Source organism: Taudactylus pleione, unplaced genomic scaffold (genome assembly GCF_031769625.1).
Source record: "Taudactylus pleione unplaced genomic scaffold, aTauple2 ptg001370l, whole genome shotgun sequence".
NCBI lineage: Eukaryota > Metazoa > Chordata > Amphibia > Anura > Myobatrachidae > Taudactylus > Taudactylus pleione.
In genome coordinates, this window is record NW_028285770.1 from 2,255,969 (window position 1) to 2,281,318 (window position 25,350).

The 25,350-nt window shown below is 44.8% G+C and overlaps 1 protein-coding gene and 1 pseudogene across 1 annotated transcript in view; both read right to left on the reverse strand.

Annotated features, from left to right (window-relative positions):
- Positions 1-7,436: 7,436 nt before the first annotated feature.
- Positions 7,437-25,350, reverse strand: part of LOC148442989 (chromatin-remodeling ATPase INO80-like) — a 196,567-nt gene continuing 178,653 nt past the window's right edge. The window contains exons 30-36 of the mRNA XM_088463423.1: positions 23,643-23,801; positions 17,572-17,674; positions 17,324-17,412; positions 16,640-16,795; positions 10,459-10,618; positions 8,744-8,956; positions 7,437-8,616 (exon numbers count right to left, since the gene is read on the reverse strand). Of these exons, the coding sequence (XP_088319549.1) occupies positions 8,402-8,616; positions 8,744-8,956; positions 10,459-10,618; positions 16,640-16,795; positions 17,324-17,412; positions 17,572-17,674; positions 23,643-23,801 (1,095 nt within the window). The 3' untranslated portion in view covers positions 7,437-8,401. The remainder of the gene's footprint in view (positions 8,617-8,743; positions 8,957-10,458; positions 10,619-16,639; positions 16,796-17,323; positions 17,413-17,571; positions 17,675-23,642; positions 23,802-25,350) is intronic.
- Positions 21,369-21,487, reverse strand: LOC148442990 (5S ribosomal RNA; annotated as a pseudogene).

The window sequence follows — 25,350 nt, forward strand, 5'->3', positions numbered from 1 at the left end:
CTACCTGTGTGTATGCCCCTGAGATAGTCATACGAAGCCATCTAGCCAATATTTGCTCATTGGCCGGCCATCCTTTCCTGTAAAATCCATAGAGCACAACTAAAGAGTATGACTTCCAGAAGGAACTGGTACGGACCACTTAAATCCAGAGAGGCTGGACCACAGTCAATGAAGCTACACCAGCCGAGAGGACTGGTGACCGAAATGTCGGTACAATAAGTTCCTGCACAATATGGAACTTAAAAACCACTTTAGGAAAAAAAAAAACACAGGGCGAGTGCGACTTAATACCCGCCTTGGTGAAATATCCAGAAGAGGGAGCCACATGACAACGCTCCCAATTCCAACACTCTCCTGTCATTCAAATGCCATAAGAAAGAGAGCCTAAGCTATAAACCACGGAAGGGCCATAAAACTAGTGGTACAAATGGAGGCCCCAGGAGGGCACGAAGAACCACCACCAAATCCAAATGAGCCCCTAGGGGATAAAGAGAGGTAGAATCCAGAAAACACCCTGAAGGAGGGTCTGGATACCCGTGAGTAGCGCTATTCTACATCTGAACCATACTGACAGTGCAGAGACCCGTACTTTTAGGGAGGCAAGGCAGAGGGCTAGGCCCAATTCATCTGGAAGGAATGCCAGAACTTCTGGAAATTCTCTACACCTGAGGATCATAGCTACAGGCACGATACCATAAGAATTGTATGCTACACTCTGTGCTAGATCCCAGCAAAAACCGGTTAACATGCTCTAAACATCCCGATGATGACAGGGCCTGAGAATCCCTAGGACCACAGTAGTGACGCAGTCAAAGACAAACAATCCACGTCCAGGGAAAAACAAGGACACTGAGAAGACAGGTCCGGACATTGAGGCAGCAGGAACAGGGTGTCGATGGAGATACTCCAGAAATCTAAATACCAATGACGACTGGGTCAATCTGGAGCCACCAGCAGGAGAGTACCTCCGTCTCGATTGAACTTCCTAAGAACTCGAGGAAGAAGGGAGACCGGAGAAAACAGGTACACAAAGTGGAAGGTCCACTTCACTGACAACGTGGCACCGAAAGTTTGCTCCGGTATCTCTAGTTCTGGACCCTAACAACGGCAGCGTGTGATAGAGGCAGGAGGCCTCTGGTAGGCCCATCTGCTTACTAGGAGTTGAAACCCTTCATGGTGAAGAGACCAGTCTCCGGAATGACAGCTGAGGAAGCCAGCTTTCCAATGGAGAACTCCCGGAAAGAACATCATAGAGCTGGCTGGGAGGTGACCCTTGGTCCATGTCAGAATGTGTGACACTTCTGTCATTGCTGCTCAACTTCTAGTGTCTCCTAGATGTAAGCCACTGTTTGTCAGACTGAACCTTTACTGGTTTACCGTTAAGTATGTATTAGGCCAGAGTGATGGCCCGAAGACAGCTCGAAGTTCCAAAATGTTGTTTGGCAGAGTAGACTTGACAGACGTCCAACAGCCCTTAAAAAAAAAGTGCGGACTGGTCGCTGCGCCCCTGCCCCAAAGACTGGCGTTGGTTGTAAGGAGTACCCAGTCCAGGCTCCAAAAAGGGGCGACCCTTAGTTAGATTAGATGGCCATAGCCACCCAGATAGACAGATGCACCTCCGGAGAAAGCATAAACATCTGAACATTGATGGAGAAACCCATTCCACCTGGAGAGGATCAGTCTTTGCAAAAGCCTGGAATGGAACTGAGCATATTCCACCATTCCTAATTGCATTATTGAGTGTAAGGACACTCGTCGACAGTGGAGACATCTGCGCACTCGTAGTTGAAGAGTGGAGATCTTGTCTGACATCAGAAGGACTCTCCGATTCTGAGAATCCAGCAGGTCTCTTAGAGGAAACATACCGTTTGAGGGATTCAGGAAGGACTTTTTCCCCTTTGATTAACCCTTCGTGCTTGTGAAGGAAAGCAATGGTTAACTGAAAACATCTTTGAAGTACCCTGGTGACCCTGCTAAGAGCAGTCGGATACCCTGAGCAGGTGTGTTGTCATGAAAACACTAAATCTGGTAAACACCAGTGGGACTGTGGACAGTCCACAGGGCAGAACCTGAAAATTGGAAGTGTTGCTGTGGCACAGCAAACTTGAGATAACACTGATGAGAGGGTACCCGTAGGTACGAGTCCTGAATATCCAGCGACACCATAAAGTCCCCAGGTTCCATAGCTCGGATAATGTAGCGTAGTGGTTCCCTCCAGAACCTAGGCACCTTTAGGAATTGGTTCAGAGATTTGAAATTGAGGATAGCCCAATGAGGACCATTCGGCCTCTGAACCAGAAAGACAGTCGAATGGTAACCAGTCCCTCGCTGAGGTAGCGAGGCTGGCACAACTACCCCTGCTTACAGCAAGGGTTGTATAGCTTTCTGTAATTGCAAGGCCTTGTTCGGGGCTGCAGAAGGTCCTGTGTAGCAAAACAGGTAGGGAGGCGTCTGAGTAAGGAGAGGGCGTACCCGTGAGAGACCCCATTCCTTACTCCGCCATGGATGCTTGGGTAACACAGGCACTGGGTGAACTGAAAAAGTCAGCATCTCACTCTGCGATCCCCCAGATGAAGACCCTGTCCCATCAGGCTAAAGGTTTATCCTCAGGATTAGAAGCAGGACGTCAAGGTCTGCTTGGTTCCGGGTATGGCGGCCCTCATGGAGGCCAACAGCCTAGGAAAAGACTGGCCTTTAGGCTTCCCCTGAAAATAAAAAGACTTAACAGAATTAGTCCGAGGCCTAGTAGTGGAAGTAGCTGAAGGTGGAAATTTGCAATTTGTGATACTGCCAACGTTGTTACAATCTTTTCAAGATCAGGACCAAACAAGATCTCCCCAATATAGGGTAATCCATTTTAAGGCCTATCTGGAGTCCACCTCTGCCTTCCATGAGCACAGCCATAGGGGATATCGGCGGCGGATACAGTCACAGCCGAAACCCTAAAGGTTAGGAGACTGGCAACCAATGTTGTTACTCCAACATATGAACCTGTGTTTTGAATGTGAGCAGCAAAAGGCATCTGATCCCCAGAAGTTTTTGTTGGTTTTTGAACGTCTACAAAATGCATCAGCCCAGCACTCAATCGCATTAGTCACCACTGCGATAGCCATGGTTGGAAGGGCAACAGTCCCTGAAAACGAGTATATTGATTTCAGGCAAAGGTTCACCTACGCATCTGTAGAATCCGTCAGAGCAGGGATGGGAAGCATAGTATCGCTCTTAATCAGATGAGTAACATGAGAATCCACCGCAGGAGGTGATTCTTATTACTTGCAAAGACCCTCAGGGAATGGGTAATATGAGGCCCAATGCTTTTGTGATTGCCAGAACCACGCCATGTGATCCACTCGCTGGTCGGAGAGGGGAAAACAGCCGAAGACACCTTAATGCTTAAACTGAGGATAATATGATTTAGGTGCAGGTTATACATCCTCTATAACTAGGATGGACCTGACCACCAGCACCCAAGCAGAGATAATACTTGATTTAGGCTGCCCCTCATGTGAGAGGAATACTAGTCCGATACATTATAATATATTGCAAATGGCACTACATTCAACTGCCCAGATTCAGTATCTGGGAAGGCTATAGCGCTGTGTATACTGACCTAAATGGTGAGGTACGCAGAGGGACTGGACCAACTGACATCCTTGGAATTCTGTGCTGCACCACATAGTAAAATGGCCGCCGGAGACCTCAGCGGAAGCAGCTCAGGGAAGCCAGAGAAAGCAGCTCAGGGAAGCCAGACTACAGGCTTGAAAGGTGCGCCGAGCTGAGGAGCCGCTACAACAGGGAAGGCTGCCTCCCATGGCCAGCTATTAACCCCCCCTGGGACGCCAGCTCCTGCTGCCGATCTTGAAGTCCCTGGTGGTCTAGTGGACACACGGGCTATGGGGGGGGCGCTGCTACTGCCAGCGCCTCCGGCCTGTCCACAGAGACCGGAGGCATCGGACTGCATAAATCCGCAACCTTACCTGTTCCCCGTCGATCCGGCAACAGTCCTGGGCGCCCGCAGAGTCCAGCTAGTACAGACTCTGGGGTCCCGCCGAGATCCCCAGATCTGTACTGGCGTCTCGGTGCCGGCGGGGTGACGGAACGGCAGCTTGGACGTCCCATGGACAGTCTGACGCTGCCGCTCTGAAGAGTCAAAAGTAAAAATAAACTTTAAACTCATAAAAATAAAATAAAGCTATGGGGCTGCTAATCAGCCAGCCTGCACAAACGGTGAGCCAACTCTGACCGGGCCCCAACGTAAACTGAGGTGCCTCTGGCTTGGGGGCGGTTTTATAGGGAGAGTGGACCCAGAGCATCCTGGGAACTTAAAGCTTTAACTGCGTGGTGCTCTGATTTGGTTCCCAACCTATACCCCCAAGGTCAACCTGTGGACCCCCCATTGACCCTGAAGAAGTATCTGCTGTTTCCGCATAGTTTTGTGAAAAAAATGGCATTGATAAATAGGCCCCTTTGTCTTTCATGGTCAATAAAAATAAAATACCCCACTTTTATTAAAAATAAAAACACAATTTTTAAAAAACATGCAGAAGTAGGCAGACATTGTCCGCCAACTTCTGTGACATCACAAGTTGGAGAGAGAAAAGTTGGCTGGTGTCATGAAAAAGTTGGTAAGGTGTGTGGGGCACCATTTTAAGGCCCATACACACTATGTGCTGTATGAATGATATTGGTGAAAGTTTCCCTTGAACTTCCTGTAGTGCAGGACAAACGATATTGGGTGTAAACACTGAAAGAGATCTTTAAAGACATCTTTCAGTGAAGTGATTCTACCACATCTCTGAACAGGCAATTCTTTACGATATCGTTAGATTAGCCTACATGTATGGATGACAAAAGACATAGTTAAGAACCCACGGGAGCGCACATACTTGGTCGTTCACTGCATACACACTGAACGATATATCAATGAACGATATTGTTATCGTCAATAAAAATAGTCTAGTGTGTAAGCGGCTATAGTTGGACAGACAAGTTGTACGGTTGGTCAGTTTGATGATTGGAGGAAGATCGGTCTGGTGTAGCCAGCTTTAGTGATAGTACGTTGAAGAAACAGAAGCTTTTGTGTCGCTGGTACGATGTATTGCATGTAAAATCTTCCTGACAACCACTGCTGGAGAAGCTGCCTAAGCCTAGGTACCTTATTACACATTTGTTGGTCCTGTACCAAGCATGAAGCTATTGTTTTGACAAAAAATTATGTAGTCCTACAAACTGACCTGCCTCTCTCACCTAAGTATTATCTATATTGCTTCTCGTTTCAAACATCAGAAATATGCAGAGATAAGTGTAAGTCAGTTTTATGCAAGTATCTTGTCTGTCCCTGCACTGTACATGCTCCTGTGCCGAGCTTATGCAACTAAGGGCGAGTCATACACAACTCAGTAACATCTCCACTTGCGGCTGAAGGGGCATAACTGGGAGGTAGCGGGGCATTTGCACTTAGACGGAGATTGGTGAGAGAATGCAGATGGGACTGCAGTTATGCAGCATTGTAAGTGTAAATACGGCTGTTTTTTGATAGGCATTCTCCTCATAAAATAGGGCAGGTGCACACTTATAATGATGGCTATGTAACCAAGTATGAATGGGGACAATCCAGCTACACAGATGTGTACTACTCAGCATACGAGCATATATACGCTTTAAGTTCCATGCACACAATGTGGGAGCAATTATGATGAACTTGCATTGAACTATGCAACAGGTCCTATATGTTTAATGGTTATATTTTAATCTGTTCATTATCTTTTCATTCAGTCTTTTGCTTTATTACCTCCAGTGGCAAACGCAGGATTTCTAGGGGGGGGGGGGGGCAATGCCTGATTTTAGAGTGTGTGTGGCGCCAGTCAAGGGCATAATTAGCACTTAGCCAGCTTTAACATGCGTCACGCAAAGTGTATTGTGTGTCATAATTCCAGCATATACAGGACCAGTGTTCACAGTAACCCATTATATGTGTCATACATAGTGTATTATGTGTCATAATTCCAGCATATACAGGACCAGTGATCACAGTAACCCATTATATGCATCATACATAGTGTTTTGTGTGTCATAATTCCAGCATATACAGGGCCAGCGATCACAGTAACCCATTATATGCATCATACATAGTGTATTGTGTGTCATAATTCCAGCATATACAGGGCCAGCAATCACAGTAACCCATTATATGCATCATACATAGTGTATTGTGTGTCATAATTCCAGCATATACAGGACCAGCGATCACAGTAACCCATTATATGTGTCATATATAGTGTACTGTGTGTCATAATTCCAGCATATACAGGGCCAGCAATCACAGTAAGCCATTATATGCAGCAGCTTTAAGTTTTTATTTCAGATGTGGGCACCATTCTAGAGTATGGGAGCAAGTTCAGGAGTCTGGGGGAGCAGCAGAAGAACCTAGCACTGCCCTGGACATATATGTACACATTAGTCTCCATATGTAACTGGACATTGTATTATTATTATACAGTATTAATAATTAACACTCTAGCAGTGCACCCCTAACAGTGCATGTTTTCCAGATCTCCTAGTTGGTGCATAGGTGTATTTATTACTGGCCAACACATGTTAAAAGATCCACAGGTGGTGCCAATTATGTAATTTGTGATACTAAGAAGAACATGCTGCACTAGTAAAATTATATTACTATTTCTATTTTGGTCATGATGTGGGCTGTGGAGGGGGATTTCCAGGCAACCAGAAGCCCCCCTCCCCCTGCATTTACCTATGACCTCTGTCTATGTTGAGCTGGGTACACACTAAGATCTTGCCCAACAATGCTAAAGACTAGAAGGATTAAGATCAAAATGATCCTGAAAATGTCCATTATACAGCGCATACAATACCCAATAATTATTTCCAAACTATACCTTCAATTCCAAATGTCTCATCTCCATAGGGTAGTGCTAATTAATTAACAGACAACGGGCCGAGATCTGTACACGCTGCACTTCCTGAAAGATACCAAAACTATGGGACAGACCGTGTGTGCAGCACCAGTACTCACTATATCGGGAGCTGATCAGACTAGTTTTAGACCAACCATCGGGCCCTAGTGCTGCGTACACACTACACAATTATCGTCACTATCTGTCAGATATAGCCTTGTCGGGCCGGCCCGGGAATCGCATAGTGTGTACCCAGCTTTATTCAATCTGTTATATTGTGAGAGGGGATTTTTAAGATTCACAGATGAGCTTTGGGAGGATATTACGGTAAAAGAACAAAACAGTGACACAAACGCAAGAGTATGAGACACCTTCCCAGTAGCTGTGTGATACCTAGCAGCAGGAATATCATCAGACACTGGATAATGTTACTTTCCCTTTAGAATGCAAATATATTATATTTATATTATTAATTATAGAAATAACACAATTACAAAAAGTACCTAAAATGATCTTTGATTTATTCAGAATTTTTTTCTCTCCAGTTAGTAAAAGAAAGATGTGTCTCTTTTTTTATACATATATACAAATTTAGATATAAAAATAGACAACACATTGTAAAGAGGAAAAAAAAAAAAAGACTTTGCATTGTTTAGAATCCCGCTGTATTGTGTATGTACACACACTTGTGATATGCTGCTAATTGTCTGAAATGTAAGTGTGCAAATCATTGCAGGGGTCACCCTATTCCGCTTTGCTGCCAGCCCTTGGTGCGGCCAGGAGGTAATTACCCTCAAACGTTGGCTAAAGAAATTGGCATTTAATGCAGATTATCTTTTGTCGCTCTACGGTTTACGCTGGAAAGGAGATAGGAGGCACCAGCGCTGGCTGCATGCAAACAACTCTATCCAGTTGTACTAGGTTCCAGGTTGTGTGTTCCTGATTCTGGGAAAGCATTGCAACCTTAGCAACAGGGAGACGTGTGTGACTGTTCTTAGCCATTGTCCAAAGTTCTGAGACCCTATGGGCAACTCTAGGATTTCTTTCAAGTCTACAATTTCTCACTATGGTGACCAGGATAAAGTGATAATGTACGTTAATCCTTCAACATGGTGCTGGAAGCGAAGACACATCATGTTTTGCCCTCTGTAGACTCTAGCTTCCACAGTATTCCCATGGAAAGTAAAGCCCACCGGAGCCGCTTGGCGACCTACTGTATACGCTCATCAAGCCTCGCTTTCTCCTTCAGAGTAGTAACTGCTGTGACAACAAGGGATCACAAATGAAGGGAAGGTTACAATGTTGCTCGGCTGTAGGAGTAATGAGTTTACATTACTGCAAGCTCAGACACAAAGGTAAGTCTTGCAGTTGTGCTGTAGATTTTTTATTTTAGGAAGTGTTTAAGGATGTCCTGTAAATCTTTGGCTGTCCATAAGAAGATACCTTGATTTGTAGAACTAATCGGCAGACTTTCCCATGATGGTTTACAGCCCCCCTTGGATTCCAGTAGCTTTACTGTGCCTTCTCGGCGGGGTCTCTGGTGTTACACTAATAGGATTATTGATCTTTGAGGTACCAGGAACACTGTTTCCTTTACTCAGGGGTGAGCTAATTGGGGATGATGTGTTTAATGGGCCAAAGTCTGAATTTCCAGATGATCGTAATATGGAAGTTTGAAGGGGGCTGGTAGCGGGGAGACCTAGAAAAAGACAAAATTAACAGTGAGGCAAAAACAAGCAAAAAAAACCCTTAATATTTACTTATCCAGTGCTGCATTCCCATTGCACATGTAGGTTTGTTACTTTCAACTGCTCGGCCATCAGTACCTTTTGATACATTGTATCCATATGCTGCAAATGCTGCTGCGGATGCTGCTGCAGCTCCCGCCATTGCTCCTGCTATTGCTGCGGCACTGCCGGCGGTGGACTTGCGGCTTCGGGACTTACTCCCCTTTGAGCCATTCCCGCCAGCTTTGGTGCGCCCTCTGTTACGATTGGAGTTTGACCGCCCACTACCCTGTGTTTCCTGACCAGAAATTCCTGTTTAAGGAAATAAATTGATCAAGAAAGACCAGATTAATAACTTACACAAGCCTCTTATTTCATAAACATGCAAGACACTTATATAGGAGACACATTATGCAGATTATAGCAGTACAGGGTTCACAAGTTATAGGGGAGGTATTACAGCAGTGATACATGTCATTTACTTTGTAAGAGTAATACAGTATGTGCTTGATACATCCCAATTCACCCTAAACCAGTGCTGCCATCAACTTAGATCTTACTTACAATTAATAACGTAAACAGAAGAAAAGGACAGCTATTCTCAGAGAAAACATTAGAAATGCAATTTATAAGAAAATAGCAAACACAAGCTGCACCCTTTAGTGGCTATCAAACGTATACAAAAAAAGCCAGATGACGAATAGTTAAGTATCATAAAACATCAATTCCCACCCTCCCTCATGTGCCACTCTCCATCCTCACTCTCATGGTACGTGTCACCCTCCCTCACGGCACGTGCCACCCTCCCTCACGGCACGTGCCACCCTCCCTCACGGCACGTGCCACCTTCCCTCACGGCATGTGCCACCCTCCCTCACGGCATGTGCCACCCTCCCTCACGGCACGTGCCATTCTCACGGCACGTGCCACCCTCCCTCACGGCACGTGCCATTCTCACTCAGCACACGCCACCCTCCCTCACGGCACGTGCCATTCTCACGGCACGTGCCACCCTCCCTCACGGCACGTGCCATTCTCACTCAGCACACACCACCCTCCCTCACGGCACGTGCCATTCTCACGGCACGTGCCACCCTCCCTCATGGCACGTGCCATTCTCACTCAGCACACACCACCCTCCCTCACGGCACGTGCCATTCTCACTCAGCACACACCACATCTTAAATGAGCATCAAATGCCATTTACAACATTCCATTTTCATCCATTATATGTCCTTGCTTCAAATTTAAGTGAAGCTGAGAATTCCCGTTGCTCCTGCAAATCGCAACATGTAAGGGAATTTTTAGGAGGATTCTGCCCAGAAATAAAGATGACAAATGTACAGTTACAGTAACTAACATAACATTACATTTAATCCACATATGTGGTTCAATGAAAGTTGGTGGTGCTCCCTTGAGTCAGGGTTAGACAACTGTATCATAAGGAAAGAGAAAAGAAGTAGACTCTTTTTCTGGGGCACTCTGTGATATTGTATATATTAAAATATAACTCTTAATATAATCTAAAATATAATATAATAAAATATATTTCTACAACAATCTCTACAAACAAATATATAGCAATGCATGATAATCATGATTATTTGTTATATATTTATTTGTAGAGATTGTTGGAGAAATAGATTTTAGATAATTATAATAAGAGTTATACTTTAATATATACAATATCACATATAATGTGCCCCAGAAAGAGAGTCTACTTCTTTTTGCTTTCCTTTTTATACATTTGCAGCAACATCTCAGAAGGATAAAAAGTTTTATAGCATAAAAGAACAGTAACTGCATAAACTAACCATTAAGAGTGTCAGAGACAGAGCCAGTGACAGATGCTGGGGAGTTTGTTCCTCTGGACTGCTGAGCGGAGGAGGAAGGGTCGTCCACGATGACCAACATATCATTACTGCTCTCATCCAAGGCGATAGAACCTGTGTGGAGCTCACTGCTGATGGATATCTGGTCAACAAAAGGACAACACCAATTTTTGAGGGGCTTGGGTGACGTGCTGCACTGGCCTAAAATGTGGTCTATATATAGTATGTCTGTGATTAGCCATACAAACATAACTAAAAAAAATACTTTTTATAGTTAATACATGATTTATGCAAATGGCTCTATTGTGGATAAGAAAAGGGTGTCAGGCCTTCTCTCAGCCAATATGATTGAAAACAAGTCCATCAAAAAGGAAGAATAAAGTGATTGAATGGCCACACTCCTAGTTACCCAACCAGCCACAGAGACTGATTTTTTGGAGAATAACATTCAATTGTATATTTCACAGCAAAACCAATCTACCCAAAACAGCAAAGAGAAGGGCCATCATTACTGAGATCAGAAAAAAGTGACCTAGAGCAAATGTCTGCATTTTGTTTCTCTAACCACCACCGAGAAATACTTTGTGGTTCTTGCCTTGGCATTAATCCACTTGTACAAAACAGCACAGATCCAGATTCTACACTTACATGGGGTATTCAATATGGGAGCGAAAACTCAATTTTTGCATTAATATCGCACCTATGACGTCATTATCGCAGGTTTTAGTTTTACACTGTATTTAATTTCAAAGACTTTTCGCAGGTTCGAAAAGTCTTTGATAAAAAACGGGGATAACTTTTCACCATGGAATAGGTGTCGAAAAAAAAGTGCAGAATTGGGGTTTAGGGGTGCAGGCTTAAAAAAAATAGCCTGCACCCCTGGGAATGACATTTAAAAAAGAAATGTGTCAAAAAAAAAGTTTTTAAAAAAAATAGGGACACCCCAAAAAATTTATTTAAAAATTGGGGTGTTAAAAAAAAAGAAAATGGGAAAAAATTGTATAACAATAGGGAAATAGGTTCAGGGCTATTCTGCAAGTATGCGGCAGGTGTTTTCTAGAATAGATTTATAGCAACAGGTGCACAATTGCAGAATTTTTAAAAACTTACTTTAGGGACATCAAAATATGCTAGTACCCATTTTCAAGCACCCCAAATTTGATGGGACCACTTAAAAAAACGAAAAAAATAACCTAAGTGCTCTTCTGCAACACCTTCAATGTCGGGAAAAAAGCACCTGCCGCAGCTTTTTAAATCCCCGGCTTTCATTTGCAGGCTAAAACGGGGGGACCCATAGTGATCCCCCATGTTTTTACAACTTTAGGGGGGTCCTACAATTTTTTTTAAGGAAAATTTCGTAACTTTACGCAAATCCCACTTCGCAGGCTCCCGTTTTCGTTAGTTTAATATTGAATACGGGGATAAGCGGGCGCGCGCCCGATACTCTATCCCAGGTAAAAGCTCCGATATGAAACGTAAACTTCGACAGCGAAGTTTACGTTTCATATTGAATTCCCCTTGTGAGGATACGGGGTTCTCTCAATCACCCAGACACCGAGCAGATGAAACCAACGTGATGGTTTATTTTTCCACAGCACACAGAAATAGATAATATGTCAGGACAAGCAGTAAATCCAGTGAACGGGCAATAAACAGGTAGCAGTCCAGACAGAGGCAGTCCCAGTAGAGTATAATGTCCCAGAACAATTCCACAAAATAGCTAGAGACCCTCAGTCCCCACAGTAGAAACTATCACTGATCACACAGCAGTGAATAGCGTATGTCCACTCAATCGCTTCCAGGACCCCACACGTAGAACTATCAGAGATCACACAGCAGTGATAGTCCCTGGGTCCAAACAATTGATTCCAGGATCCCATACAGTAGAAGCTAATCACAGAACACACAGCAATGAATAGCGTATAGGTCCTTGCAGAATTTCCAAAGTATAAATCTACAGAACTGGTGATGCGTTCCACTAGTACCATGGCAGAGCGAGGCCTCTTAGCCAAAGTCAGCGACTAACATGTGGAGTTGCCTTCAGTGACCTGTTTTAAAATCTTCCAATTTCCCACGATATTGTGACCTCCCAGGGGGGTTGCACCGTTTCCTGATTGGTGCGAGTCCCTTATGCTGTCACTTTCTCCTACCTCCTCTGGGTATTACTTCCCTGACGAACACCTGCTGGGATGGTTCCGTTCAGTCTACCAGGTTCACGTGAAGCACAAAACAGGCAAATGGAAGGAGGAGTAAATCCTGAGCGTCCCCTGGGGAGGTGGGAATTAACTTAGAGGGTCTTTTGTTTTGGGAGGTGTCACCTTGCTCTAACACAGACATATGGACCAGGCTAACATCAAGGCTTATCCAGTATTAAACATTTCAATAACTTACATTATTACAGTACATAATAGACATGCTAATGAAAATGTGTGTCCTGAGAATGATCACACATACACTAGGAGACGGGAAGTTGAACACAAAAGGACTAAAAAGTAAATTGATCTCTGCAAGGACTGAGATGCTGCCAGTACATTTGTAACACACATCTCATGTCCTCACATTCCTCTCCCACTTTTTAGGCCTTATTCCCTGGGGGGATCCAGAGCCACTACTGACTGGGCGAGGTGGGGTGCAGGGTAAAGCATCTTGTGGGTGAGTGTGCCACCAGTGTCCCACAGAGTAATGTAACATAAGACCCAGGATGTAAGAAGCAGCCTAGTTAGACAATCCGCAAGTACAAAATTACAATATAACATGTCCCCTTTTTCCACCAGAGGATTTAGCAATTCCCCCAAGTCAGACGTTCGGTGTTCCCCCTTCACATTATCACACCCCTTTCCCCAAATCATACTAATCGGGCATCCTAACACCCTCACTTCTGGAACACAGGGGCAGTGGGTACCTTCCCCCTCACCACCTTGTACAAGTAACGGTTGCCCAGGGGCAGGCAAATATTGGGTCTCTTTACATGGCACTTCTGTGGCAGTGTCCATTCCTTCCTCCCCAAAACACCAACTGGGGGGCTGACAACTTTCAGTGCAACATGTGGGCTCCCCACGGCTCGGGCCCCAGGATGAACCTTGTATATGGAACAATGCAGTTAGTGGCTGCAGGGGAGCCACCAGGACAGGCTGGTCCTGTCCCAGCCCTCCCTCCTCAAAAGCCAGAGTCTCACCTGGAACTTCTTCAGGACTGTCCTCCTCCTTGGTAACTCCCTCTTCTAGCCCGGTCGGCTGGATAACTGGTTGGGTACCACACCAGGTTTTAACCACTGAACACTCCAAAATTATCTCCACAAATGCCTCGTGTTCTGTGAGATGCAGGGGGCCGGGTGGTGCAGTGCCTTCTCCCTGGGGTGGGAGAAGGGGTTGCAAGCGCTGTCTCCTGACATCCACCTGGTCTGTATTTGCTGGAATCTTACTAAGGGCAGGCAAATCCCCTGGCACATAGTTACAGTCCACACCACTGTCCGAGTTATTACAGGGTGATAACAAATCCTCTTCTGATTTATGATCTGATGTTAGGTTAACAGTCTTTGCTACCCATGTTCCATTTAAATCACAGGGTATGTACCAACATTTTGCCTGCAATTCCTCAGTTTCCAAATAGGGGATCGGGTACAATCCTTCATATCCTTCAGGGGGAGTTAGGATAGCAGGACATACACAGGGCACTTTCTCCTCAGCCTCCCCCGATGAAATAAAAGAGTCTGCCATTGCCAGTTCATCATGATGGGGCTCTCCCAGCTGAGTATGCTGAACCGCCTGGACCACGATGCCATCTGCGACTGGTATGCTTGTGGTTGGGAAGTGAGATGATACTCCCCCAACCTTGGTGATCTCCTCTCGGACACCGTCCTCATAGATCCCCTGGCAGCTGGTTAATAGGTCTCCATCTTCAACCTCAGCAAAAGGGAAGGTGTAGTGCGACTCCTCCTGGGGTGCCTGTATTATGGGCACTGCTTCCTTCACTTGGGCGCGAGCCTCTCCCAGTATAGTACACTGGGCAGCTGTGTCCTTTGGGAGTGGGAGAAGCTGTTGCAGGCGGTGCCTTTCTGCATTCACCCTGCAACACTGGTCCCGCCAGCCTGGGGTATCCAGGAGACCACGATCTGAGGCCTCTTCTTCTGCCACAACAAAGCACGACTCCAGACACTCCAGCTGTTCCCCCACACTCATCCGTGTGCCGAGATGGAGGATAAATGTCCGATAATCAGTGAACGCTTTGGTGGGGTCCCCCTCGTCCTGGAGTATACACTGAAGGATTTCCCTGAGTGTGCCGAATTGGCCAGGGATGCCCCGCAGCTGGCATTCTGCTACCAACTCCTCCATGCTCATTTTGTCCAGAGGGCTTAGGGGCCCCCCTGACAATGACCCCGCTCCACTGGTAACAGTTAATTTTGGGGCAACCCCCTCGGTTGTCTGGCCGGGTTGCAGTAGTTCTATTTCGGATCTTTCCTCTGGGTCTGTCCAGGAGGACCACTTATCCTGCACCTGCCCTTCTGTCTTTGTACAGTGGCTTCCTTGTATCATTTGGGCCATTGTAGCCTTCACTTCCTCTGCGAATTCTTCAAACTCTGGTTCATCCAGCATCTTCCATGTGACTGCTTCACTTCTGCAGTGCATGAAAGCATCTCCCAGATAACACAATTTGTCTGTTAAACTGGATACTCTCCACCCGCTAATCATCCTCCGAGCATCATTCCAGTATGCCCATATGTACTGCATCCTTATAATAAATAATATATCCGGCTTCCTAGCCTGCCGACATACCGACGTACCTCCATCCACGAGCTTCACTGCCCTGGGAGACTTGAGGCACTGACTTTCTTTCCTTAGCACCATTTTACCTTTTACAGGACTGACGACCACTCAGTTGGCCTGATCCTCTCTTCTCTATTGTGAGTGACTTCACGCTTTCACTGCTCCTTGATTGATGTCTGAATGATCCCACTGTCGCTGCCGCCAAATGTGAGGATACGGGGTTCTCTCAATCACCCAGACACCGAGCAGATGAAACTAACGTGATGGTTTATTTTTCCACAGCACACAGAAATAGATAATATGTCAGGACAAGCAGTAAATCCAGTGAACGGGCAATAAACAGGTAGCAGTCCAGACAGAGGCAGTCCCAGTAGAGTATAATGTCCCAGAACAATTCCACAAAATAGCTAGAGACCCTCAGTCCCCACAGTAGAAACTATCACTGATCACACAGCAGTGAATAGCGTATGTCCACTCAATCGCTTCCAGGACCCCACACGTAGAACTATCAGAGATCACACAGCAGTGATAGTCCCTGGGTCCAAACAATTGATTCCAGGATCCCATACAGTAGAAGCTAATCACAGAACACACAGCATTGAATAGCGTATAGGTCCTTGCAGAATTTCCAAAGTATAAATCCACAGAACTGGTGATGCGTTCCACTAGTACCATGGCAGAGCGAGGCCTCTTAGCCAAAGTCAGCGACTAACATGTGGAGTTGCCTTCAGTGACCTGTTTTAAAATCTTCCAATTTCCCACGATATTGTGACCTCCCAGGGGGGTTGCACCGTTTCCTGATTGGTGCGAGTCCCTTATGCTGTCACTTTCTCCTACCTCCTCTGGGTATTACTTCCCTGACGAACACCTGCTGGGATGGTTCCGTTCAGTCTACCAGGTTCACGTGAAGCACAAAACAGGCAAATGGAAGGAGGAGTAAATCCTGAGCGTCCCCTGGGGAGGTGGGAATTAACTTAGAGGGTCTTTTGTTTTGGGAGGTGTCACCTTGCTCTAACACAGACATATGGACCAGGCTAACATCAAGGCTTATCCAGTATTAAACATTTCAATAACTTACATTATTACAGTACATAATAGACATGCTAATGAAAATGTGTGTCCTGAGAATGATCACACATACACTAGGAGACGGGAAGTTGAACACAAAAGGACTAAAAAGTAAATTGATCTCTGCAAGGACTGAGATGCTGCCAGTACATTTGTAACACACATCTCATGTCCTCACACCCCTCTTAGGATTTGAATGCTAACATACATTGAGCAGTGACTTTTTCTAATATGCCAGCACTCTACCCGTTCCTCTTCATATGGCTGGCAATAACAAAACCTGCCATTAGCACAACACAAGGTGTGAGCGACACGGTGCATGGCAGACTCACCTCACTGAAGGGGCTGGGCATTGCCGAGTCCACACTGATAAAGGAGTCATCTCCATCCGCAGACAGGTTTGAGTTATCAGCAGAAGGCATGAAAGGGATAACCAAGTTCAGGCCATCCTTCTTCCTCTTCCCATCAGTCTCATCTTCTTTCTTCTTCTGCAATAGACAGACAGCTGTGTTATAGAAACACAACAGAGCCAGAGTGTGGAGTATGGAATTATTATTATACATTACTGTATATAATCTCACATTGCACAGCGTTTTAGAGAAAGTTTTAATCAAGGTAACTGCAGAGGCCTTGCCTGCACAAAGCGCCAGAATCCATGTACAGCTTTATTTATTAACATGGATGGAAACTATACCACTGTGTGATTGACTTTGTAACAAATAGAAGACTGTTACTCCAATACTGTATTGCTACAATAGCACCTGAGAAGCGGATGTGGGGTAGAATTATGTAGTTACAGCAGAGGTTCCCGGGGTCCTCAATGCACCCCAACAGTTCAGGTTTTAGAGATCCATGGTTGAGCACAGGTGGTTAAATCAAGTTGACTGAGGTATTTGTTGAGTCACCTGTGGCCAAGCATGGATATCCTTAAAACCTGGACTCTTAAGAGTGCTTTGAGGACAGTTTCGAACCTCTGGGTTACAGGAACTGTTTGATTTTCTACTGGCCACTCTCACCTTTTCTGCATATTTTTCTCTTTTCCGTTTGCGCTCTTTCACCTTGTTCGTCTCTTCCTGCTGTCGCTTCTCTTCCTGCCTCTGACGCACTACAAAACACATCACAAAATCCTGAATATCCAATGCAGCAGCTCTAGAACAAGTTTTGGTCACTGTTCTACTGAATTCAGCTACAAATGGAATCTCTTTTTCAGCATTATATCACAATCACCCCATTAGACGGCTTTACCAAGTGTGCTGTCACTTACATTTCTTTTCTAATTCCTCATCGTCCAGAAGCAAACTGACCACCTCCTTTGGTTTCAGGGTGTCCGGTTTAAAGTTTCCCCCAGAGATCACTACTCGCTGGATCTGTAAAGTGAAGACATAGGATTCAGCTGTTAGACTGATGAAAATGCTTGTATTGTAGCATTACATTTTCAACCTAAATTATGGAATTTGATATAAAAATTTTGGAAAACTATTAAAAACTGGCACAATTGAGGATTCTCATCTCTAAGGGGGAGATTCATTAAGCCTCGGAGAGTGATAAAGTACCAAACAATCGGCTCCTCACTATCATTTTTCAAACAGCTTGTAATATGACCGTTAGGAGCTGATTGGTTGGTACTTTATCACTCTCCAAGGCTTAGTGCATCTCCCAAGAATCTCCATTCTGATGGCAACTATTAATTAAAAACATCTGCTTTGCAGTTTAGTTAAGGTTTTCTAAAAGCACCATATCGATATATGTACCCTAAATTCAAAGAAATTAGCTTTGCTAAGAGCTTCACAGGACTTCCTGGGTGGGTTCTGGTTTGCAATAAAATAATCCACCAATCACAGAATTTCCAGTTGTGTATACAATTAAATGAAACAGAGTACCCTTAGCTTAACCTTAGATGACAAGTAAGTAATCTCAAAGAAAAATTAAACCCTAACTAAAAAAAATGTAGTTTTGGGTAACATTTTCTAACATACAACTAAAGCATATTACTGAGAAAAAAAATAAGAGTTCTGATATAACATACCTTTGTTAACTATTTTTCTTCGAGGTTCATAGGTTCCACAGGGATACCATGGGGTATATAGTTGGAGTAATCCATTGCAGCTACAGTTTGTCAAGCTCCCAGCATGCACAGGACCTCCTCCCTATATACCCCGCCCCCACCCACAGGCATTCATTTTGTAAGCAAGCAGGAATCAGTGATATAAAAAGAAAGGAACAGATCCCAACTGAGGCCAGGTGCATCAGGGTGGGCGCCCTGTGGACCTTATGAACGTTGAAGAAAAAAGTTAACAAAAAGGTATGTTATAACATAACTCTTATTTTTTCTTCGGGTTTCATAGGTTCCACAGGGACACCATGGGGATGTCCTAAAGCAGTTCCCTTCAGGGTGGGGACGCTAATGATCAGAGGAGAATCCACCGCCCAAGGCAAGCATCCTGGGAGGCAAAAGTATCAAATGCATAGAATATGATGAAAGTGTGGACCGAGGACAAAGTCGCCGCCTTGCACAACTGTTCTGCAGAGGCGCCATGTCTGAACGCCCACGATGGTCCCATAGACAGAATAGAATGTGCTGTCACCGTGTTCGGAACAGGGAGATCAGCCTGAATATACACATGGGAAAATAGTCATACGCTGCCACCAAGCCAGAGTCTGCTTTTTAGCTGGCCAGCCTCGCTTATGGAAGCCATATAACACAAAAAATGCATCTGATTTTCTGATGGAGTTGGTACGATCCACGTAGATTACGAAGAGCTAGAACCACATCCAGTGAAGCTTCACCTACAGAAAGGCCAGAAGACTGAAAGGCTGGGACTACAATTTCTTCATTCATATGAAAACAGGATACCACCTTTGGAAGTTACCCCACCCGTGTACGGAGGACAGCTCTATTCTGATGAAAAATCAAATATGAAGAGCGACATGAAAGTGCGGCCAAATCAGAAACTCTGCGAGCTGAGGAGATAGCTAGCCAGGAGATAAAGCGTGTTTGCTGTCAACCATTGGAGGTCCACTTTGTCTAAAGGTTCAAAGGGGGGAGCCTGCAGTGCCCAGAGAACCAAGGATAAATCCCACTGTGCCACTGGAGGGACAAACGGAGGTTGCAGACTAAGAACACTCTGAAGCTGTTTTCTAACATCTGGCAATTCTGCGCTGGAACCAAAGTGACAATGCAGAAACCTGAACTCTCAAGGTAGCCAGACGAAGAAATAAGTCTAGTCCAGCCTGAAGAAAAGCAAGAACTCGGGAGACTCTGAAAACCTTAGGGTCATATTTTCTGTGGGAACACCAAAGAAAAAATTTATGCCAAATCCTGTTATAGACGCTGGCCGAAGCAGGCTTCCTTGCCCTAAACATCGTCCGGATCACAGAAGTAGAAAAACCTTTGGCCTTTATGATGGAAGACTCAAGAGCCATGCCGTCAATGTCAGCAGAGGTAGATCCAGATATAGGCAGGGACCCTGCACTAGCAAATCCGACCGTAGAGGAAGTGGATGGTCTATGGATTGACATGTCAGATCGGTGAACCAATGTCTCCTGGGTCAGACAGGAGCTATTACTATCATCCTGCCACCTTCTTGCTTGAATTTTCTGATGAACCTCGGGAGGAAGGAGATTGGAGGAAACAGGTATACCGACCTGAAGTCCCACCTCACAGCCAGAGCGTCCATGAAGGCGGCTGAGGGGTCCCTTGTTCTGGACCTGTACCTGGGGACTACTTGGGGACTTTGTGGTTGTGCCGCAATGCCATGAGATCTATGTCTAGTAGTCCCCACTTGACCACCAGGAGCTGAAAGACGTCCGGATGAAGAGCCCCTTCTCCGGTCTGTATGTCCTGACGACTTAGAAAGTCCGCCTCCCAGTTGAGGATTCCTAGGATGAATATTGCAGAAATTGCTGGAAGATGGCGTTCTGTCCAAACCAGAATGTTTGCCACTTCCCTTATGGCTACTGGACTTCATGTGCCTCCGTGATGGTTGATGTAGGCCACAGTGCTTGCATTGTCGGACTGAATCTGGACAGACCTGTCGTGAAGGAGGTCCTGCGCTAGAATGAGCGCCCTATGCACTGCACAAAGTTCCAAAATACTTATGGGCAGGTGACTCTTGAGCTGTCCATCTTCCCTGAAAGGTGTGATGATCTGTCACTGCACCCCATCCTCGCAGACTTGCATTCGTGGTGAGGAGTACCCAATATAGGATCCATAATGGGCGACCTTGTTCAAATGAGTCATCTGCAGCCACCACGCAAGGGAGAGCTGAACCTCTGACGAGATATGGATCGTTTGAGACTGATGATACTGACCATCTCAATGAGACATAATCCATTTTTGCAGGGACCTGGAATGGAACTGGGCATATGCCACCTTGTCAAAGGTGGATGCCATGGACTCCAGTATCTGCATTGCTGAGTTAACTGATACACTTTGATTGTGGAGCAATCTGCGCAGCCACAATGGTAGAGCAGAAATCTTGTCTCCTGGTAGAAAGACCCTCTGTGGTAGAGAATTCATTAACGTCCACAGATGTACTACATGTTGAGTTGGAGAAACACAAAAATTTTTCCAATTGACTATCCAGCCATGGTCCTGTAGACAGGCCATGGTCAGCTGGAGATGGCGCTGTAACATCTCCGGTGACTGCGCCAATATCAGAAGGTCGTACAAGTATGGCAGTATCCGGACTCCTTGTCGTCTGAGATGAACAGTCATGACTGCCACTATCTTGGTAAACACTCAAGGGGCTGTGGACAGACCAAAAGGGCAATGTTAAAGTTGCTGACTAACAGCAAAACTCAAAAACCCCTGGTGGAGTAGTGCAATAGGTACATGCAGTATGCAACCTGATTGTCCAGGGAACCTGAAAACCCCAGATTCTATTGCCATCCTGATTGACCGCATGGTCCCTAAGGCCATACATAGAACCTGATAAGGGAATTGTACCAACCACCTTCTGGGGATTGCACCCCTAATGCACTATCCCTGCAGGAGAGGGAAAAAATACATTAATCCTTCTTGGAATCTGGAACAGTTTATCTGGAGTGTTCCATGCTTCTTATCTACAGCACCTGGTATTCCCAGGTGGTCTCCCATCCAAGTACTAACCAGGCCCAATACTGCATAGCTTCCAAGATCAGACAAGATTGGGCATGTCCAGTGTGGTGTGGCTGTAGGTCCCCATAAGCTCAGTGAGCAATTCAATTGAGGTAATCCACCTAAATCACCTTCTGGTGTCTGAACACCAGGTTTATTAGTCTTTAGGAGCCGGTACTTCATCTTCTCTAATGAGGGCTGAATTAACCGTCCCTGCTAGAGGGGAACATCCACTGATTAATTACCCTCCTCCAGTCTGAGATAGGTCCAGAGGGAGAAAACCTGTGTATCCTCTACCCCTTCAGATGAGATAGCAGAACCTGAAAACAGGGTGGACTGAGGACATAATTCTCGATCTAGGAAGGATGTATGGGAAGAGGAAACATAGGCTGTAATCATTGTGGGAATCCCAAATGGAAGGCAGTGTGGGGGCTGATAAGCGATCCACTAACTGCGTCATGATCTGAGACCAGGAGGACATACAAAGTGACCCCTGAACAGGTGCTGGCGAGGTGGACTGTTGTAAAGGATACCAATCAACACACAGTTCCTCCTGTATGAAATCCTGAGAGGCCTACTGCCCAGGATTTACAAGACAACAGTCTCCTGTTTACCCTTGCAAGTAACCTACAAGTGTAGAGTTAACAATGCAATGTGACCCCTTCACAGATAAAAATAAATGTTAAGTACTCTCTAACCCCTGTACATCAGGTAGTTGGGGGTTAGGCAAAAACCAAAAAGAAAACAAAATGTAATTATTTTGTTCTCCACAGCAGAGTTAGCATAAGTCACATAACATGCATATAATATATTTGCAAAAGGGCATTTAAAATCCACTACCTAAACACCTAAGTTTGGTAGGATCTACTAGCATATACATAAATTTGCAAGAGGGCACTATCACATTGGTAGGATATAATTGTAATGCACACAAATATACTTACAAAGCGGCACTGAATCATCTTATACAAACCAAACAATTGGTAAGATTCTAGTGCTATATACCTTGATCTTAGAAGAGAAAAGGTATACACAGAGAGAGATCAATAGGAGAACTGTGAGCGTTTCAATACATGAGGTGGTCATAAGTAACAAACCAGACGCGACAACCCACACAGGAAGTTGCATCTGGGTTGGGGGAGGAGCAGCCGGGGGAGCGCCCATCTCCCCTAAGCTGCTTAACGGCACGAGTACGCTGGCCTCACAGTAGTAGATGCTTACTAGTGCGTCTTCTGCCCATCCCCGGCGTCAGACGATACGGCCCCGGCAGTCTAAGTGAGGACGTGGCTCGCGGGCTCTCACTATCATCTGCCTCCGATGCGACTCCGGAAGCCAGAACTGCAGCGCACGATTCCCCGACAAACAAGGAATCATCTTGGATCTGATTGCAATCTGGGCCCCAGCATCGCTGCTAGCTAAGCTTCACCGAGACCCGCCGAAATTCCCCAAAGCCCGTTCAGGAGCTGGTGTTTCGGCATCAGCGGAGGTAGTTTTATATATACTACTGGGTTAAGTTAGTACTAAGCATCCAAATGGATGCATGTACTATGACTCATACTAAGGTAAATAAAAAAATAAAAAGCCTAGGACTGCCTAAGCAGTCCTGCTGTTATAACAGCAGGTGCGTCTGGATACTCGCTGCACCAAACAAAAAACTGAATGGGGGCGGGGTATATAGGGAGGAGGTCCTGTGCATGCTGGGAGCTTGAAAAGCTGTAGCTGTTTGGTGCAATGGATTACTCCAACTACATACCCCATGCTATCCCTGTGGACCCTATGAAACCCGAAGAAGAAATAACTTCTGGGATTAATGCTATACATTTTTAATCAGGGGAATGAGCGTATACAACAAAAAAAAGTTTAAGATGAAAAGAGTAGCACTCTATTACTTTATCATAAAAAACTAATCATTTTAAATATGTGGTAAAGTACCCTGACTGTACAGTAGATTCCTAAGATCTACTCTACCATTAAAAAGTATAGGAGTCCCAAGATGACTTCTAATATTCTTATCACAGACCAGGACCAATTTCTCAAAAAATAAGACACCTGTACCAAATGTTACGAGCTGGCAACACTGCAGTAAAATGTGTGTCGCTTTCCAGGAATAAAATAAATATTAATGGGGCTAGTCACAATATCGGGTATGGAATGCAAACATTATGACATCAGAACCCAACAACTATAAAATAACTGCACAGAAACGTATCCGCTGTTATTCTGCTTATGTTCCTCACCTCACTCTTCTCTTTCGCTCTCTGAAGTATACGTTCTTCTATGGTGCCCTTGCAAATTAGTCTGTAAACAGTGACCTGCTTGGTTTGGCCCAGACGGTGAGCTCGGTCCATGGCCTGTTGGTCCACGGTTGGATTCCAGTCGCTATCGTAGAAAATTACCTAACCAAGAATAGAAATTAAGAGAAACAAACAAAATACAAGAAATAGATTAAACAACACACTAAACAAACAACTTTGGCTCAGAAGACCTTAAAATGATCTGAGCCACAACATAACCACTTGGAAACAAAGTGACTGCATTCCTTACCAGTGATAAATTAATCTTGTATGCTAACTCTTTCCTCACAACATGTTTACAGGAAAATCAAAATGATTCATTGTTGATCCAACACAGCAGGTTTCTAAGAACCTGAACATATTAATTTGTGGGAAACAATACAGTCGTCATGGCCTTCGTACAGCCAAAAGGTATTTGCATGCCCCCGCAATAGATCTAAACCTCACTAATAAAATTGAGCATACGGGTGTGGCAAATAGTACCTTATGTCCTTGATATAAGGTATATACAGGCATATTATTATTAACTACAATGTTACCAATGGATAAATCTTTCATACCTATTTATGCTAGTGAGTCGCATTAAATTATACACAGCATAATCCAGTATGTATGCCAAATGCTAATTTGAATTATACACTACTTTATAAGTACAATAGGAAGCAGTCACTGATGGCTATACACAAGTACAATTGTAAATGGGGGAATAAGCATTCCTGACATACTGCACATCAATCTGAATAAACTATAAGAAAATTGCTGGGGACAAATGTAGATTAAGATGCCTATAGCGGTAATTCCTGACGGAGGCGCTCTCATTAAATGCTCTGCGTCAGGCTGAGACACCATCTATATTGTCCAGATTAATGCAAGCTGCTTTCCCAGACCACTGTCAGCCCTTTACCCAAACAGCACTGATCATTAGTAACAAAAAATATTATACAGCATACATAAGTGAAATCACAGGACTAAAATCGGTTATAAGATTTTCAGGCACGTTTTCTATTCTATATTTGCCATAATGTTTTGTTGTATTTTTCTGTACATATGAGGTAATGCTCTCCCTACTGTGCTATATAGTGTAGGAACAAAATGTGATGGATATGATCTTTGTTACTGTTCCGTATCAATGAGACAGGCCTAGAAAAAGTTTGTCATAGTGAAAGAAGTCCTCTCTGATGAGTAGTGAATTATTTATAAATTAATGCCACTCATTTATATTTATATTAGGGGTAAATGAGCCTATTTCTATGTAAATGCTGCGTGACATCGCACAAGAGCTGAATCATTCAAGTGGCATCACACACTGGCAGACTAGTGGAATGAGCCCTAACAGAGGATGGAACAGGAAGGCCTTCATGAATATAAGCCTCAGAAATTGCCATGTGAATCCACCCTGCCAAAGTTTGCTTAGTGGCAGGCCAACCCTTCTTCCGGAAGCCATATAGGACAAACAAGGAGTCCGACTACCTAAAAGAATTGGTACAGTCAACATAAATCCTTAGAGCCCGTACCACATCCAAGGTGGCCTCACCAACCGAGAGGTCTGGAGAATTAAAGGCTGGCACTAAGATTTCCTCGTTAATGTGGAAACTAGGTACCACCTTCGGGAGGAAGCACCGCCCTGTCCCTATGAAAAATGAGAAAGGGA